Raw genomic sequence first — 19,906 nt, 5'->3', positions numbered from 1 at the left:
AGAAACACCGACCAATCAAATTGATTGAATCAATAAATGAAGCACGGAGCAGAGTTTTCTGTGACATTGAACAGTGGCAGTCAAACTAGTCAATATATTGTGCTGTCAGACCAATCAACACAAGCATCTACAGACAGCAATCACCTCGCACAAATACTTTAGTAATATGTGACGACAGACTTCACAATTAACTCCTGTACCTAATCTAACCCACTTTAAGTTTATTAAGGTATTAATATTTTTGGCGAATCAAAATATCATATAAGATCTACAACAGAATCTAATCTGTAACCTTACCTATTCTGCATAGATGAAATGACATGTATTTCAAAAACTAATTAAATAATTGTTTTGCAAATATTACTGTTTTTTTAACGAGCTAATTAACTGACCTACAAAAACGTGTGTTTTAAGAATCATAACAATACGAAGCGTTTGTTCAACACGGATGACAACAAAAAGTATTTCGTTAAAGAGCGAGATTAGTAGATGGCGTGCAATCTGTGCTGTCAACAATATTTTGAAATGTGTTTTTCCGCGTAAACCAGCTGTGGCTCCTGACAACCTTCAGAAGGCAAAACTTTGCGAGATGAGAATTAACGAGGTCTTACCTTTCAACGCGCGTCAGACGATACGCACTGGAAAACACCAAATCAATAAACTCAATATTGGTTCATATCCAGCTGTACTGCTATCTGAGAACTCTTCAAACTATATGACTACTAGATTCCATCATTAGCTCAGGGCAGAGATCTCAAACATCAAAAAATTCGATAGAACCACAGAATGGGAAATATCTATGTTTAATAATTCGATAGACTCAGGGAAAAAATTGAATATTGTCTCATAAGGAATAATACTCGCAATCATTCAATTCATCGTATCTTGTAGTATTTTTAGTGTTTTCCTATTTTTGAGCAAAAAGATAGCTAAGAGTTTTTGTATAAACTAAAATGTGTTACAATTGAACCTGAATTTTTCATTACCTGAATTCATTTAGATTCAGGATAAAATAAGGAAAGTGGAAGAAGACATAGACAAGATCGAAGACAAAATAAGACATTTCTTATATTATTTACAGTACAGGAAACTTTACAATCTAGTGTAACTTTTTACAGTAAATCAGTAATTTAAATATTGAAGATCAACTCTTGTGTATAACATCACAGCTGTGTTCAGGTTTACTGGGCAAGAGTGAATTCCCTTCACCGCTGTCCCAATCATCTTCCTCGTTTGTGTAGTCATCGGAGGAGTCGGCAGAGCTCTCGCTTGGCGTGTCTTGAACATGAAACGGTCGTTCGTAAGGAGAAGAGCAATGATCTTCTCTTGGTATCCTCTGCAGGAGTACCGTCAACTGAAGAACAAGAAAAAAAATCAGAAACATATCTACCATTTGTTATATTTATTGGAACAAGAGCAAAATGTAGTAGCCTTTAATGATTTTGGTGGAATAATCCTCAGAACGGCTCACAGTTGCCAATTTCTCTATATCAAATCATTTGTGTATTCACTCCTACTTACACTCGTCCTTTTTTACAGAACATTAATTATACTGGCATTTATTTTTAGACAACTCTCCAGAATGAACTTTTTTAAAGACAACTCTCCAGAATGAACTTTTTTAATAATGCTGATTTGTTTTGTTTTATAAGATTTTACCACTGTTAGTGTTCAAGATTAACTCATACTATTTTGTAAATGTATTTTGCTGAATTGAAAAAAAAACTTTTATTGTCCAAACAGACACTAGACCCAATTACAGGACACAGTATACAATTTTGGGATAAAAGTGTTGAATATAGAAAACATATACATATTGTCACAGTAATACATTCATGGAATATTAAAAAGAAAAAAAAACAAATCTCAAGTGACTGTATAATGATTCGCAAATATAATTAATATACAGTTTTGGGATGAAAGTGTTGAATCCCGTAAATAAATAAATTAATACATTCATAATAGTTCTTTCAGGAACCTTATTACATCTTGTAAACTACTATGTTTGCTGATCTACATCCACAGTATGGATTCGCGATCTAGACAGTACTGCAGATATTACTAGCACACTCTCATGTTGAAGAAAAGAAATCTGTATCCCTCATTTCTGGTAACAAGTTCAGATAGGTATAAACAAAAATCAACATCTTAATCTTATTATTAATAAAAATGAGGTAAAATCTTATTAATATTGAGTGGTATTAATTTAGTTCTGATTTTGTTTCATCATTACTTCTAGTGTTGAGTTTTGTATCCTACTGACAGAGCATTGGCTGAAGCCTGATGAACCCCTCCATGTTCCGGGGTACCATCTTCTGTCCAACTACTGTAGGACCAATTATATACATGATGGCACGGCCATATTTGCTCATAATTCATTACAGGAAATGTCTTTTGTTATAGCAGAGTATAAGGCTAATATTATTGCCTTAAGGGTTTCGTGGGTAAAACACTAGGTTACCGAAAATACACAATTTATTGAATCAAAGTTAGTATATAACAAGACTCGCTATCCTCTAGTTATGGGGTTACTGTCTACTAATAAGGGCGGCACTCGCCAGAACAGAGACAGCAATCATACTCGCTGTCAAAAATACTTGTTCCAAGCTTCCTGTTGGCAACCGGGGAGAGTCATAGGCGTCTCGTAGAATAGGGCAAACGGTGTCATGCTACAAGAGGAATATTGTGATATGCGAGAAGAAAAACAATTTGAAATATCTATAGTACTATCGAAAAAAATAAATTTAGTAGTGCTTGTATTTACTGGTCACCAGTGTCAGATATCCATATATTTTTAGATAAATTAGAACATCTCCTATCAAAATTTCAATTAAACGCTAAAATTATTCTAGCTGGGGATTTTAATATCGACTACAAAGAGGAATCCACAATCTGTACTCAAAGACTAAAAAATATCTTTGACTCTTTTGGCCTAGTCAATTATATCAATCCACCAACTCGTATATCCCAGTACTCAGCTACGATGATCGACTACTTCTGCACAAATCTCGAACATGCCTGTGTCTCTTGTTTAATCATGCCCTCCAATTTATATGACCATGAGGCAGTTATTTTAACAAAAAAATTAACAAAAAGAAACGGAAACATTGGATCACTAAGAGAATACGAACTTCTTCAAAAAATATAAGATCTCTTCATCAAATCAGAAAGTTTACTAATAGTTTATTTTTTTACTGTTACTTCAATAATTATAGGAAAGTCTATAGAAAGGTAATCAGGGCTGCAAAAAACTTGTACTATAGTAACAGAATCACGGAAGCTGACAACAAAGCTAAAGAAAGCTTGTCAATAATCAACGAACTCAGAGGAAAAATATGTATACAAACACAACAGATACATCCTTGAATCCGGACCTTCTAAACAGCTATTTCTGCTCCGTCGCAACAAAACTCAGTCAAAACATTGTTCCTACTCACGATCCCCTAGAATATCTCAGTGACATCTATGTAGACAGTACCTTTTCATTACACCACATCAGTATAAATGAATTGAAAGAAGTGATAGGAAACAAAAAATAAGAAAACATCTGGCTTTGATGAAATTTCTATTGAAATTCTCGAAAGCCTGAGACTGCGCTCAATATACTTGTTGAACTGATTAACAACTCCTTCGAGCAAGGAACATTTCCTTCAATTCTCAAAACCTCAGTTGTCATTCCTCTCCATAAAGGCGGCAACAATGAAGATCCAGCAAACTTTAGGTCTATATCGCTCATCCCAACTTTGGCAAAGATAATTGAAAAACTGGTAAAAAAAAGAATAATGGAATTTTTGACCAGTAATGGGATATTGAGTACACATCAGTATGGCATTCAGAATTTTAAGAGTACTAGTGAAGCTATATCAACAGTATTGCAATTGGTGTATAATGAAATCAACAGCGGGGAAGCCACTGCAGCAGTGCTTTGCGACTTATCCAAAGCTTTTGACTGTGTCAATCACAGCATATTGCTTCGGAACTCATAAGATACGGGAAACGGTTTTAGGGACAACAGTCATATTTGAATTAGTTCATACCTTTCTGACAGAAAACAATTTGTAACAACGTCATCTAACTCGGACGTGGGAGAGATAAATTGTGGAGTACCTCAAGGCTCTCTGTTAGGTCCTATACTGTTTCTGTTATACATTAATGATTTGACCAACCTATCGATTACAGGAAGCTTTACCTTATTTGCTGACAACAACACATTAGTGTGGCATGACAAGGACAAAAACAGATTGCATAACAAAAATGTGACAAGACATGAAAAAAGTGAAGAATTGGTTTGACTCGAATCTTCTATCATTGAATACTAGCAAAACAAATAAATTATCATTCAAGTGTAATATACCTGATATCCCCCTAGACAACACAAACAAAAATAACTCCACTTTGAAATTTTTGGGAATTTATTTAGATGAAAATTTAAAATTCTCTCAGCATATTGCACACATCAACAAAAAATTGGCATCAGGATGACGTTTCAAAGGAACTGGGATTTGCTGCAGCGAAAGTAGTGTATTATGCCTTAATAGACTCTCATCTAAGGTATGGTTATACTCTTTTGGGGTGTTTGCAGTAAACAACTTATGCAGTCGGTTTTTGTCTTGCAAAAAAGGGTTATCAGGTACTTATGTAAAGCGAAATGGCGGGATTCATGTAAACCCCTTTTTCGAGAACATAGAATCCTTACGATTATTTCAATATTTATATTGGAAACCGTGTCAATTATACATAAAAATAGGGAGAACTATGAATCTACAGCTACAGCCACATACCATACATCAAATGAACTGAATCTACCAATTCCAAAAACATGTTTGATTCAAAACTCGTTGATATATAATGGAATCAGGATATACAATAAACTTCCCAATGAAATCAAAGAGACTCCTTTCATCCTATTTAGAAAGAAATGTACAAAACTATTGAGTGATAAAGCCTATTATGACCTACAAGAATATTTTAACGATGCCCTGTAATTTAGAATGTGATGAAACTGTGATTGAACTGTGTGTGAAACATATATTTTTATTCGTTGTCCTAGTTCTTGTCGAGTAACCTCTGCATATGTATGTATATATAGTTTATATTTTATTTTAATCATTTATATTTTATACACTTATACTTAATGTTTATATTGATATTTATTTATGACATTGTGTTTGTAACAAGAATTTATTCTTAAACAACAAACATATTATTAATCAATCAAATGTATACTGTATGCATGTTAGCGAGTTCCAAACGAAATTAATATTTTTTTTTAACGCTAAAGTTGCACCGGTTAAACCTTGCCCTGTAAGCCATGAAACTTTTAGATAGCGAGCCACCATTACCAAGTTCTAACTACTCCCCATACCATGAGGTAAGTGATCATTGGGTACGAGAATCATGTGCCCTGAGCAAGCGAAATGAACCAAGAATGACAGCCTTCTGTTAAAAAAATACAGTTTCTCAACGTGCTTTTCGCTAACCATGAACTAAGCTCATACTCCTTAGTCAATTCAGTTTTACAAACAAATAATATCTACCTTAAAGTCAGCTTGGAACACCTTGTTCTGCTTATCCTTTTTGTTGACAATGTCCAGCTCGTTTTTCTCAAACTCGAGCACGTAGCAGAGCTCCTCCACTCCCCCGTTCCGGTCAAAAAACCCGTTCACGTCCAGGTCCTGGATGAAGAACGTATTGAACCAAAACTGGAAGAGCTTCTCCTTCCGCATCATAGTCTTGTTGAAGAACTCGACCTTGATGTCGCCCGTCAGAGGCAGACAGTAGTCGAGTTTGATCGAAAATGGGGCGTCGCTTCTCTTAACTTCGTACACGTCGTTCTTCCTGAGTTTCTTGCACTTCTGCGTCAGCTTCTCTCCTTCCTGCAGCAGCGTCTGGTGCGATATCGTGAAGGAGAGGCAGCCTTGGCCGCCTGTGAAATTGGGCACTGGGTTTAGAATGAATTCCTTAATGTACATCGATACCGGCGTGTAGAAAAGCCGGTTGCTCAACAGAGTCTCGTAATACCGCACATAGCGCACTTGACTAGGAATCGTCACACCTTTTTTGTCCTGAGTCCTCGTCCGGCCGTAGTAGTTTAGGGCCTCGTCCGCACTGTCGAACATGCCGCTGTGTAACAAGTAGCAACATATCATGGTGCCCGTCCTGCCTTTACCGGCTTTGCAGTGGACAACCGCCACGTTGGCTTCGTCCCGGGAGAGCCACTCTTTTACATCGTTGCAGAACGGTTGAATCGAATCGATTTTCGGAGGGTTGTGGTCGTCGAAGGGAAATATCTTTACCCTGTTGTGGAACTTGGCCTTGTCGTAACTACGCTCCGAACATAGGTTGTAGATGTAGTAGTGGTCGGGGTGTTTTTTGTCGAGGAATTTCACCACGTCGTCGATGTGGTTCCTGTAGACACCCTCGATGTTCGAAGCTGGATAACCCATGGCTATGATGTTGTCGGTTATATCTGAGAGAGACAGTTAAGGGAATAGAATCAGAATCATAATATGCTTTATTGTCGAAAGAATACAATTCTTGTTGACAAAGTCAGTTGTCGTACATGGATGTATGTTAAAATAACACTTACAGATGTATAAACACAAATAAACACAGGATCTGATCAAATTAGAGTAAATAATGGTACATATATATATACACCCATCCATACATACATATTCACATAATTGAGCCTCAGCAATGACAGATATGGATAATGAGTTCATTCAGATAATTTGGCTATAAAAAATTCATCCAAGCTATAGAAGGGATGATCAAAGAGTAAAACCTTCACACTACCTCTGAATCTATTATAATTCTTGATTTCCCTAATTCTTGCTGGAAGGTAGTTGTATATTTTCAAGCCGTTATATATAATAGAGTCCTTTACGAGGCGACTTTTGGGTATAGGCAACATAAGACTCGAGTTTTGGGAAGATCGAGTATTGTAAGACGATGACGTTTCTTTACATAGATCACGGTGCTTATGAATCAAACAAGATGTTTCCAATATAGAAATAGAGATCACTGTGAGGATTTGGTGATTTTTAAAGTATTCTTTGCACGATTTGCGACTCTTAATCTTGAAGAGGGCTCTAATGGCTCTTTTTTGTACAACTTGGATCATCTGTAATAAATTTTTATTGCATGCACCCCAAAAAGCAATTGCATAACCTATATGCGATTCAATTGATGCATGGTAGGCAGATTTTGCTGCTGCAAATCCTACCTCATTATTGATGACTCTAATGGCATAGCACCCAGAGGATAGTTTTTTAGACAGTTTTTTAACATGTTCATCGAATCTCAGGTTACTGTCAATATGAAGACCCAAGAATTTTGTGCAGGGGGAGTTGTCAATATTAGTTGAATCAAGAATGATTGCGTCCAATTCACATTTGAAGGTTAACAAGTTAGTTTTGGAGATGTTGAGTACAAGGAGATTATTGTCAAACCACGTTCTTATTGTTTCGAGATCAAGTTGTATGACATTGTGTAAAGATGTTTCATCACTACTGTGCCAAAGTATAGTGGTATCATCTGCAAATAACGTGAACCTCCCAGATATATTCAAATGGGAGATAACGTTGACATATAACAAAAATAAAATAGGTCCCAGTACCGAACCCTGAGGCACACCACATCTAGTAGCTCCAATACGTGAATAGTGGTCAGTTTTTACCAACTGGCTACCATTCTCCAGGTAAGATCTAAACCACTGCAGGCTAATTCCTCTGAAACCATAATAATCAAGTTTGTCTAACAGAATTTGGTGATTTACGCAATCAAAGGCCTTGGTTAGGTCGCAGAATATTGCCGCGGTTGATTGCCCTTCACTAATTCGTTTGTAGACTTTGGTCATTAGCGCCAATATGGCATCATTCGTATTCTTGCGTTTTTGAAATCCGAATTGATCCTCGCTAGAGAGAGATATGTTTAATGTCATGAGAAATAAATATTGTGGTCAAACTTTTTAAAGCTAAAATCTAGAGTGTGATTATATTTATTTATTAATTTACTAACAAACGGAAAAAACCCTAATTCAGTTTACAAAGAATTAAAACTTACAAAAAGTAAAATTCAACAACAATTTATTTAGAAATAGGGCACCCTAACATACAAACAATAATGAATAACTTTTTTCGAGATCAATTGCCCTAACACCAAACTGATATTTTTGCACTCGACGCGCGTTTCGCCAACAAAGTTAGCATCCTCAGGAGAAGAAAATTGATACCTAGTCTAGTCTGGTTAATCCTTATATACTAAAATTTGTTACCTGAGGTTGTATACCTGAAGTCCAATATGGAATTTCTTGGTAATTAACTACCTGCAAGTTCTTGGTAATTATTCTCTTTCTAACAGAAGATTAAAAAGCGGGCAGAACGGGATGGGTCCGTTATCGCCATTCATGCTGGTTTTACATTTTGCTATTTCTAGACTCTCACATGCATCGAGTAGCCTGGTGTCATGCACATACTTAATAGTTTCAGATTGTTTTCACCAATTCTGTGGTCCTTGTCTAGAGCATGTTGGGTGACACTGGATTTTTCTATCCTTCCGTATTTCATGTGTGCACAATGCTCCTTGAAGCGGGTTTTAATCGCTCGTCGGCTCTGGCCGATGTATTTGCTGTTGCAATCGATTTCGTAAATCCCCGACCTTTCTGTGTTTTCTAGTCTATCTTTTGGATTACCAAGAAGCTGTTGCAATTTATAAGAAGTTTTATATGCAACTTTCATATTTACTTTATCGAATACCTGTTGAAGCCCTCTCGTGTATTGGGGTTCATATGGGATTACTATAAACTTGTTATTACTCTCCTCTTTTTGAAAAGTCGAAGATTTACGAAGTGCTTCCCTAAACTTGCATTTTCTAATTATCTTGTCAACTATATCTGGGTTAAAACCGTTTGTTGAAGAATACATTCAACTCACCAAGTTTTGCATGGATCACAATTGTTTTCAATATAATGGCTCATATTATGAACGTGAAGAAACGGCTATGGGTAACCCATTGTCTCCATTTATAGCGAACCTATTCATGGGTAGGTTTGAGACGGAAACTGGGGAAGAACTCAGTTACTTCCCTAGGATCTGGATAAGGTATGTTGATTACATATTCGCTGTAGTGGATACAAGGATAACCAGAATTGAGAATGTCCTTTCAGCACTAAACAACAGGTGTAAGAGTATAAAATTCACACATGAAGTAGAAAAAGAACGAAAGTTGCCGTTTTTAGATGTATTGGTCATAAGGAACGAACAGAACGAAATAGAATTTGACATTTACAGGAAAGACACGGGCACTTTCAGATACATTCCCAATGACTCGAATCATTGTCCACAACACAAAATGGCGGCACTGCAATTTCTGGTACACAGGTTAATAACTTTTCCTTTAAAGAAAGGTAAGCACGACAATGAAAAGAGAGTGATTCGGTAGGTAGCTGAAGCAAACGGTTTTAACCCAGATATAGTTGACAAGATAATTAGAAAATGCAAGTTTAGGGAAGCACTTCGTAAATCTTCGACTTTTCAAAAAGAGGAGAGTAATAACAAGTTTATAGTAATCTCATACGAACACCAATTTTGAGAGGGCTTCAACAGATATTCGATAAAGTAAATATGAAAGTTGCATATAAAACTTCTTATAAATTGCAACAGTTTCTTGGTAATCCAAAAGATAGACTAGAAAACACAGAAAGGTCGGGGATTTACGAAATCAGTTGTCAAGATTGCAGCAGCAAATACATCGGCCAGAGCCGACGAGCGATTAAAACCCGCTTCAAGGAGCATTGTGCAGGTAGTTAATTACCGAGAAATTCCATATTGGACTTCAGGTATACAACCTCAGGTAACACATTTTAGTATATAAGGATTAACCAGACTAGACTAGGTATCAATTTTCTTCTCCTGAGGATGCTAACTTTGTTGGCGAAACGCGCGTCAAGTGCGTTTGGTGTTGGGGCAATTGATCTCAAAAAAAGTTATTTATTCAACTTTCACACCAAAGGTTCCAATCTCATTGTCATACAAACAATAATGACACTCAACTAGAACAAAAATGAACATTTAGATATAAAGAAATATAATTTTTTTTTTTTCGATGGCATTTCAGGTTAGCTTCCCAAATTTCTGCTACCGCAGTTGTCGGTTGATTGGTCAAACCACTAACACTGATATAAAAACTTGGCAAGTTGACTCTGTGTGTCACACCGATAGGTGGTTCCACTTATGTTTCGCTTGCGTTTACGCAGCTATTTTTATCAAGTACTTATATATATATATATAGTCTTACTGAATGTGAAGATACAAAACAAACAATGACACATTAACATAATGGACAAGGTTATATTATAATAGAGATAGTGAACAAACAAAAATACCAATACAATACAATATAAAATTAATGATTCTTTAGCTGAATTGGATATCTGGTTTGACTGATTGGTTATGTGAGACATGTTTTTGTTTCTGTATTAGTGCCCTAAAATTTCAGCAGCTTTCGATGTATGTCTAAATTAGAGGTACTTACAGTTTAACAACAAATGTTATAAACAGGATTCAGGTTTACCAATGGGTTCACCTCTTAGTCCACTTTTAGCAGACATATTTATGAACAGCTTGGAGACCACTATAGTAAATTGCGTCCTGGGTAAAAAACTTATTCATATTTGGTACAGATATGTAGATGACATTCTCGCCTGTTTCAGAGGTACTACACGACAACTGAACCAATTTATTACTAAATCTCAATAGAAACATACAGTCAACACTCGAAACGGAGATAGAAAAACAGATACATTTCTTAGACCTGACCATTACACATAATCAGAATAAATTCAGGTTCAGTGTATATAGAAAACTAAGTCAGACAGACATTGCAATCTCAAGTGATTCTTTCCATCCCGACAGTCATAAATTAGCAGCCTACAATTCAATGTTGAACAGAGCATTCTCGCTACTTTTTTCCGCTAACAATCTAGAGAGGGAAATTAAAATAATCATACAGATTGGACATAATAATTATTTCAACGCAGACACAATCCAGAAGTTAGTCAGAAAAAAAGGCTCAAATTTACTTACAGATTAATATACCTCCAAATCAAACAACCAGAAATCAAGAAATTTGTAGTAATATAACATATTTTGGTAGAAGGACAGAGACAATTGCGGATTTCTTTAGAAAAAACATCGTGGAAATGACATTCAGACCACATGCCAGGTTATTAATCAATCAATCAATATGCTTTATTGTCGGAAGATTAGTATCTTATTGACAAAGTCTTGTAAAAAAATCAAATGAATGTCATAAAATATAAAAAATACAAACATAGCAATCTCAAAAATAAAACATACGTGACATAAAATATAAAAAATACAAACATAGCAATTTCACAAATAAAACATTAAGAAGACAGATGAGTTTAGGTGAACATTATAGGTTATCATGGTAGAATTCATGGATCAAATAATAAGCTTTTTTGATTAAATTTTGAAAATTTGATTATCTTATTTACTTTTTAATGCCAATGATGAAGTGGACAAGTTGGAGAAATCTAGAGTTTATAAGCTCAAGTGTCAGAAGTGTAATACTGTTTATGTGTAAAAATGTGGTTGAAATTTCTTAAAACGGTATGCTCAACATGAAAGATACTTCAGACTAGGTAAAAATGATTCGACGTTTGCAAACTATTCCTTGGAATGCAACCACAAGTTCCCGAATCTAAAGGATACAGAAATTTTTTATCTATGCAAGCAAAGGTTGAAAACTCAATTATTTGGCATCCTTAGAAATTCATAAGCATAAGCATTGAGGATGTAATCTGCTAAATGATCAAATAGATCTAGTTTACTCATCAATTTTCAAATTAGTGTATCCAAATTGTCGCAGGTAAACAAATCTCATGTGCTCAATCAAGTTAAGGACCTCTATTATCACCTACAGTTGTAAAAAACATAGAAAGTTTTATTTCTCAGTTTTCAGAATGTGTTCCATGTCCAAATTACAGTACTGAATTCTACATTATCCTGGGAGCAGTATAAAACTTCAGAGGTGTAAACAGAAAAATCGCTAGCACTTCCAGAGGTTTCCAAGAAACCGAGTCTATATGTTTGTCAAAACTAAGTTTGTTACCTAGAGTTACGCCCAAATTCTTACATAAGACTTTACATAATAGTGCAGTGTTATATAATATGTAATAAAAATAAATGGTAGACTGTGATCTACTGAAAACCATTTTTATGTTAAGGCACAATGCCTGTTCCTGGCACATCTTCCTTTTAGGAGAATTATGTATTTCAAAAGGTCCTTAATTCCAAAATTTAAAGAGGCTATTTTCACCATTTTCACTTTTATAAAAATCTGTGTTTGCACTCTTACTCAACCTTTATCTATACTAGATCAATAATTACATAAAGTTTGGCATTTTCCCAGATTACTGGAAAAATAATTATATGAAACCTATTTATAAGTCGGGATCCAAAGAAAACATTGAAAATCTTGTTATAACCGTCTAATTATGAATACCTTTATTATTGGTATGAAGTACAGCACAATTGATTGGAGTAATGCATCAAAAGTAAATTTCAACATATTATTTGTAATCTAGATATCTACAATGAGAAGCATAATCTATTGAAGAAAAGAGAAATGAAACTTTTATGTTTTTTACCACTTTTATTTGTAACTAACGTTACTGCAGTTTCGTCCTATACGTCCGTATAGGTGCAAAGCAATGAATATTTTAAGCATATTTTTTCACAAATTCGAGAATAAAAAAAAATATTAGTTTTTGTAGAAATATATCTAAATTTAAGAACTGGTAGAATTTTTTGAAAAAATCCAAAAACAAAAAAAAAAAAAAATAAAGTGAGATTTTTTCAATTTACACAAATATTCTTTTCATTACAATTTTTTATCATTTTATATAATAAATGTTGGCTAATATACTCCAAAATTTACATGCTCCATATGAAGAAACAACAGATCAAACAAATATTGATGTGTTTTGATTTTTCAAAACAGAATTCATGAAAATATATATATATATATATATATATATATATATATATATATATTATATATATATATATATATATATATATATATATATATATATATATATATATATATATTGAAATGATTTTATTCCAGTTTATAAAATCCATAAACATTTATTTGAATTGGAATTATTGCAGTGTTTCGAAAATGATGTGCAAAGAGTTCGGTAAATTTCCTTCACACATATATACAAACTCCCTGACTTGAATAATTAAAACTATCAAACATTCTAATTTTTTACTGAGAATAGGCATTGAAGATGACCATCACCGATTAGGATATGAAAAATCTTCAAGCTTCCAATTTTTGCCAAAATCAAGATGATTACATTTGTGACTACTTCGACAACCTAGACTAGTTTACGAAGCATTATATAAATTGTTTGTAGACATACAAAAATGAATGGAATTGCAATTCATCTAAAAATAATAACACACTTCAATTTTACGACTGTTTCATAAAGACTGACTCAAATAGAATGAACTAGGTTAAATACTCAAAACTAATATGCAGTAAACCTAACAGTGCATACTCTGCCATAAAACTGCATCACGGAAAACAACAACATAATATAAATAACTTTGAGAAGGTCAGTACAGCCTACAATCAGAAAATTCATCAATACACCAAGTTATGAATTATCTAGAGAGGTTTTATCTTATCCAATGACATAGTATATTTATGTTCATCAGCACTTGCATGTTTTAAGGTTTCCGAGGGTATCTGTATTGAGAAGTAAATTGAGGTATTGCTAGAGAAATCTTTTTTCCCAATTCTTAACAATATAACATGCCTTGAAAAATCTTGACATTTTGATTCCAGTACCATATGAAATCAGAAATAGGTTCATGGACGAATTAACTATTTTCCTAACTATATATCACAACGGATATTGGTTCTGGTCAAATGATTCAACCTGTTACATTTTATACTTCACAAGTAGTAATAAAGAATTCAATAAAAAGGATACATGTCAAGTCTAAATTGAAGCCATCCTTCTTATATCGGTTTCTTCTTTTACTCACAAGTCCTTTGAGGGGATTTGTAATGTTCATAGTAGAGAATGACGTGGCCATTCCACTTCTGGCAAGTTTAACGGATTGTCCTTTCACGTAACACAGACTGTTTGTCTCATATGGCGTTATTTTTAGAGCACTGGTACCCGTTGCATTTTCTGAAAAATTTATAATTCATTCATTAGCTCATCATATACTTGATGTCAACAGGCGAACCCAATAAACAAATTAAACATTTAAGGGCCCGTTCTACATGTAATTTTTGATAATAAATTGTTATTGTCGAACTTCTTTTTCACCCCGTATCTTCGAAACAAAGGGCCCTATCAAAATATCCTTAGAATAGTGCAAGGAAGAGTCTCTTAATTTTTTTGCCGCATCTTCAATAAATACCCTGTATAATCGAAGTTCAAGTCTAGGTTTGCTTGAACCTCACTTAACTTTGGACTCCCATTTGAATTTTGTTTTACGTTGAACAATCGAATATTGAACAGGTTTTAACACAGCGAGTCTATATTTGAACGTCTTATATTGGTACCATTGAAGAATGCACATAACAAATAAATTTTGGACATAAAATGATGGGGAAGGCAATTCCTAATAAGAAATAATGGAACCCCATTGTAAGCAGAGTAATTCATGAAAAATTGGTACAGTAACTTTGACAGAATACAGAATGTTCATATCACAACTGATGTATCATTTGACTGATATTACGAATACTATATTTATTTATTTGGTTTCTTCCTGATTATTTGGATGTCTTGAGCTTTTTGAATGTAATACCTACTGTCGAAATGAAAAATCTTTTCCAATTGTTGTTTTCATTTTGTTCGGGAGTCTGCAAAAAGATGTTAAAAAATGTCTTTTTTATTATTGCCGAACACTTGCTCAGAAATTAACAAAAAAATGGGAGTCGCGAATAGTTTTTGGCTACCTTATAAGAATATCTTGAACAATGTTGGAAGTTCTGGATTGGCTTTCTGTGAAAGACCATCTGTTCTATCTTACCATGGTATTCATCTTCAAAATATTATCCAGTAATGCACCCTCATATTTTGACCAATTCATTGTTTTCCATCACCAAATTCATAATTACCACACTAGGGGAATTTCTAATTTATATGTACCACGTTGAACTTTACAGGATCCATGGACTCCTTATTCCATAAAGGACTATTGGACTACAATAACCTCCCGCTTGAGATAAAACAAAGTGAATCTATTATGACATTCAAAAAAGGACTTACTATTCATTTAAAGATACAACATCCACATTAATGTTGATATTATAATAACATATATATCTAGTATTTGTGATTTACATTGTTATTTTTTCGATTTATTGAATGCTTGGATAATTCCGAGCATAGAATAGAATAGAATAGAAATTTATTCATCATTAAAAGATTTTATACATGTGGTACATACAGTATAAAACTTTATCAGACTAGTCAGAACCGAACATAAAGCAATTGTGCTTATCTATACTAAGGATACACTACAAAAACACAAAAAAAAGTGTGTTTCTGTAGTGTATCCTCAGTGAACATGAATTTCCACAAAATAAACAAGTCGTCAATCGAAGAAGTGCTTATCTATAGTTAGTGTATATATACATGTTATTAGAAGTTAAGTAGACATAATAAAAAGATGCAAGAACAGTGACAGATAATATATGCAAGTAGCTTAAATTAGTTGAAATTGTGAAATCAATTTTTTTTTTTTTTTTAAATTATTTGTACAAGTAAAATAAAGTAACTATACAATAATAGCTAGAGTTGAAGAAATTCTTCAGTACTATAAAATGCATTTTTGGTAAGGTAATCAAGTAAAGCACTTTGGAATTCAGTGAAATTACATGTGTTTCCAAATAGCTGAAGTGCTTTATTATAGCAGATGATACCTTGATAACTTGAGGATCCCTGACCAAGTGTTATGAAGTTGGACTGTGACTTTGTCTATCCAATTTTAAAATGTTTTTGTATATTAGGATGCCTATTTGAAATAAATATATTATTATTATAAAGCTACATTTGGTATTTTGATTGGTTTGTATGTTGAAGAAAAAGTTTCTGTGTATTTGGGAAATCAGGAGATATTATAAAAAACTGGGAAGTTTTCATATGTCACATTGAGACACTGACATTTTTATATATCTGTTATATAATCTATCAATACCTCTTGTAACATCGGTTTCAAATGACTGACATCTAAAAGTCACTTTGAATTCAATTTCGTCTTTAAAAAAACACCACTGAATGTAGAGATATGTTGCGTTCCAATTGAATTGAACTTGGTTTGAACACCCTTCAAATAATAAAACGAACCATGTTTTTTGTTAAACCTGCCACATTTGAACTGTAACTGTACCACTTGGGCAAAATTATACACAACTCATAAAATTTTGATAAACCCATATAGTCCCAATGTTTCATTTGTGACCCACATACTTTAAGATTTTCTTCTGTTCGATTGAAGGTATTAAATAGTGAATATACTTTAGAATGCCTTTACTTATCACAATAATGCAGAATAAAAAAATGTAAGAGGTATAATTAAATATCAACATTTAAAAAAAAAGTATTGGAATTGCGAAATATTAATGCCTGTTAAAATTATTATTTTTAAGGGCTATTTTTAATTACATTATTAAAATTTATTTTATTAATGTTTAACTTTCTAATATATTCAAAAATTAATTATAAGATATGCAAGAAAAATTATTATTAATGAAAGTATAGTAGAGTACCACTGGGATGATTCTTGCATTAACCCGTGACTTATACAAGTTTTAGCGAATATATTTTTGATCAAAATCTATCAGAACCGAAATTGAAATCCTTGCTTCTTTGAAATTTTGAATTCTCAATAATTTCATGATCATTTCAGACTTTCATTCCTATTGAACAATTTCTTGCTCCTCATTCAAACTGAATATATGGTGATTATATCAATCACACATGGTACGAGTGAAAACAATTGTTTCAAAATAATCTTCGAGTATAGGAAAAATTTGAATGAACTGAGAAACTTGACAGAAACAAATCAAAATCTTTTCCTTTTTGAAAAATATTAATCTGCAACAATCGAAGATGGTGAATCGGAAAGAGGCAAGAATAGAAACCTGACCAATAAACTGAAATTATAAGAATATTTTGATTACTCACATTTTTCAAGAATATTTCAATAAAAAATATTTTTCTTTTTACCATGTGCATCTAAGGTAATCACACTGATTTTCAATTAATACATGAAAAGTAAAAAAAATAATAGGCTAATGAAAGAAATAATAGCAAATACAATATTTCAAACATGGAAAGATGTTTTTTTGGCTCTGCCAGCTTAACAGTAAAGTTAGCAGCACCCACCAATTTTTTTGAACACACGGAAAATCAGCAATAGGGTGGAATAGGTGCCTGAAATTATGGCGTAATCTCATTTAACAAATTTGTTATATAGTTAGGTCCCGCTAGCAGAACTCACGATTCTCTGCGACAAAAATTTTAAAAAATTGGAAATGAAGTTCAAAATCAGCCTGAAATTAGTACCTGAAACTTGGACCTGAAATTGATAGTAACAATTCGATAATTCAGAGTGGTTCTGAAAACTTCACAGGGCTAATATTTACTATAATTAGCTGTAGTGCAAAGACGATAATTCTAATCCACTTTAACATATATAGATATCGAACTAATAACATTTTATCTCCTATAACAATCAGATGTAGGCTTCTTTAAAAGCTATGAGCCCCCTTAAATTGAGTAGCTTATCAACTCACCAAGAGACCAGAGACACAACAAAGAACAAAATAAAATACAGAGCGTTAGTTACCTTTCTGATGAAATCTATTCTGGGATCTTCCACCACTAAAACAGTGACCCATAAAATATCTTCAGCTTCCTCGAGTTTTTTACACGCGATATTATTAATTTTATATTCAGAGCATTCTGTCCAAAAAGACATCGCGACATCGAAAGAGCTGAATCGGAGTATTTCTCGGTGGTTTCGTGGATGATCACCAGCAGAGGGTGTTCTTAAAAAAATGAATATTTTACTGGAACAATGTTTACATCAGGTGGAAATGTCGGACATTTCCAGCATTTTTGAAGTTCCCGATTTCGGCATAAATTAGTAAACTACAATAATAATTGCACCATATGATCACAGAAAAACTACACCAGGTTCGTTTCCCGTAAATTTTCTCTAACTTATCACTTTTCATAAAAATTTTATGAATATAGAGCACTGAGTACTGTCAAACGGCGTTAAATTCACCCCTTCCTACTTCCTCCAGTCTTTTGTCTTCTGTCTAGTTTGCAGTCCCAGTGTTTCAGTACTAGTAATTCAGATTGATCGGGTTACATGGTTACATCTGTCCTTCATGAACAACAATCTTTGAAGAGAGACACATATCATTTCCAACAAAAAACGAGCAACATTTTGGAATGAAAAGATGGAACGATAGTTGACATATCGACTTCGCGTTTTTGACAACTTAGTGGTGATACATTGACAATTGACAGATTTTGAAGGAGGCGAGTTCTTAAATTGAACAGATTACTTCAATCAATAGAAACGCGCTAATTTTTCCAATGAACCAACAGATGAATCCATTGGATCGATCGATGAATCTAAGAAATCGCCTACAGATTTCAAATAAAAATTGACAGTAGAGATGGCCATAAGTCACAGTATAGCTAAAACCAGTAGTGCTCTTATTGGAACCTTTGATGTTTGTGTCTCATAGTTTTGTCTTTTAGGACTACTGCGCATCCATAATTACCCGTCACGAGTGAATTTGTCAGCGTTTGACATTTCATACTCTGGTACAAGTGAATAATAGATATGAACTGCTCGACAATAAAACGAATTTCATCGAAAACGAAATGGGTGTTTTGTAGTCGTTATGAAACGCTTTGAATTTTTTCATTCAAATTGTTCCACGGTTTTACTCGCTCCTTGTGTGTTTGGTTCAAATTTTGAAATCTATTTGAAAAAAGTTATCGAGAAGCTAAAGGGACTTGCAACTTCAAATATATCTCAGAACCTGATGAAATGCAATATTTTTGCATACTGTATAAATAATATAGAACGTATAAAATCGAACAAAGTACCGAAGCGTGTCGACGAGTTTCTAATGAATGAAAAATTGAGGAATGAGTGTGAAAGAGTTTAGGAATCTTCTGCAACTATTGTATTACACTGTAAATGATATATGAACTGTTGTTAGTTTTCTCAAAGAAATCTCTCGCTACACTCTTTACTGCATGTATACCACGTTGGTCGTTCTAAATATTATGAGTATCATCAAAGCTATTGCAATCACTCATCAAATGAGAACAAAACAATTTAATTCAATTATTCATTTATTTATTCATTGAGCCTTGGATGAAACTATATAATTTGTATCTGCTTCAAATGAACCTCTTGAATACATTTAGAAATAAGTACAAAATATTATATTTCCAACCTCCTATCTTTCAGAATTGCCATAAACTAAGGAATGCTGAATTCGTTATTTGCCGTTCCTTTGCAAACTTTATCCTATTGGTAACATCTTCGTTGTTTTCTTTCAAAGCTTTCATTTCTTCAAACATTGTTTTCATATCTTTAAAAATACGAATACAATATAAAATAAATCAAAACTTGGAATATTTCTGTCGTGTGGTCATATTATACACAACAAAACTTCTCTTTGTCATGATTCCAGAAGAGAAACGTCGTCAATCTAATAGGTCAAAAGCGACATGACAACGTTGCTGATTATTGAGTCAATTCACGGTGCATTCCAAAACTACCCTCTACGAGTTGATTATGCGCTC

General features: G+C 33.6%; 1 protein-coding gene across 1 annotated transcript; it reads right to left on the bottom strand.

The window, feature by feature from the left end:
- Window positions 1-1,043: 1,043 nt before the first annotated feature.
- Pten (phosphatase and tensin-like protein) lies at window positions 1,044-18,569 on the bottom strand. The gene is made up of 4 exons (XM_023173587.2): window positions 17,916-18,569; window positions 14,036-14,239; window positions 5,538-6,469; window positions 1,044-1,354 (listed from the first exon to the last, which is right to left on the bottom strand). The coding sequence occupies exons 1-4, from the start codon at window positions 17,965-17,967 to the stop codon at window positions 1,145-1,147; spliced, it is 1,398 nt and encodes a 465-aa protein (XP_023029355.1). The 5' UTR covers window positions 17,968-18,569; the 3' UTR covers window positions 1,044-1,144.
- Between the last annotated feature and the right edge of the window lie 1,337 nt (window positions 18,570-19,906).

The sequence above is a fragment of the Leptinotarsa decemlineata genome, unplaced genomic scaffold (genome assembly GCF_025532065.1).
Source record: "Leptinotarsa decemlineata unplaced genomic scaffold, Ldec_3_MD MMD2_P_RNA_scaffold_2, whole genome shotgun sequence".
Lineage (NCBI taxonomy): Eukaryota > Metazoa > Arthropoda > Insecta > Coleoptera > Chrysomelidae > Leptinotarsa > Leptinotarsa decemlineata.
Note: the sequence above shows the minus strand (reverse complement) of the source record. Positions and strands in the feature narration are given on the sequence as shown.

Excerpts from the sequence above, each read along its gene's own strand:
- Pten (XM_023173587.2), bottom strand. The coding sequence starts at position 17,967 with ATGGGTCACTGTTTTAGTGGTGGAAGATCCCAGAATAGATTTCATCAG. Across the intron at positions 14,240-17,915 it reads GAATAGATTTCATCAGAAAG|AAAATGCAACGGGTACCAGT; the intron begins GTAACTAACGCT and ends TAAATTTTTCAG. Across the intron at positions 1,355-5,537 it reads TGTTCCAAGCTGACTTTAAG|TTGACGGTACTCCTGCAGAG; the intron begins GTAGATATTATT and ends CTTGTTCTTCAG.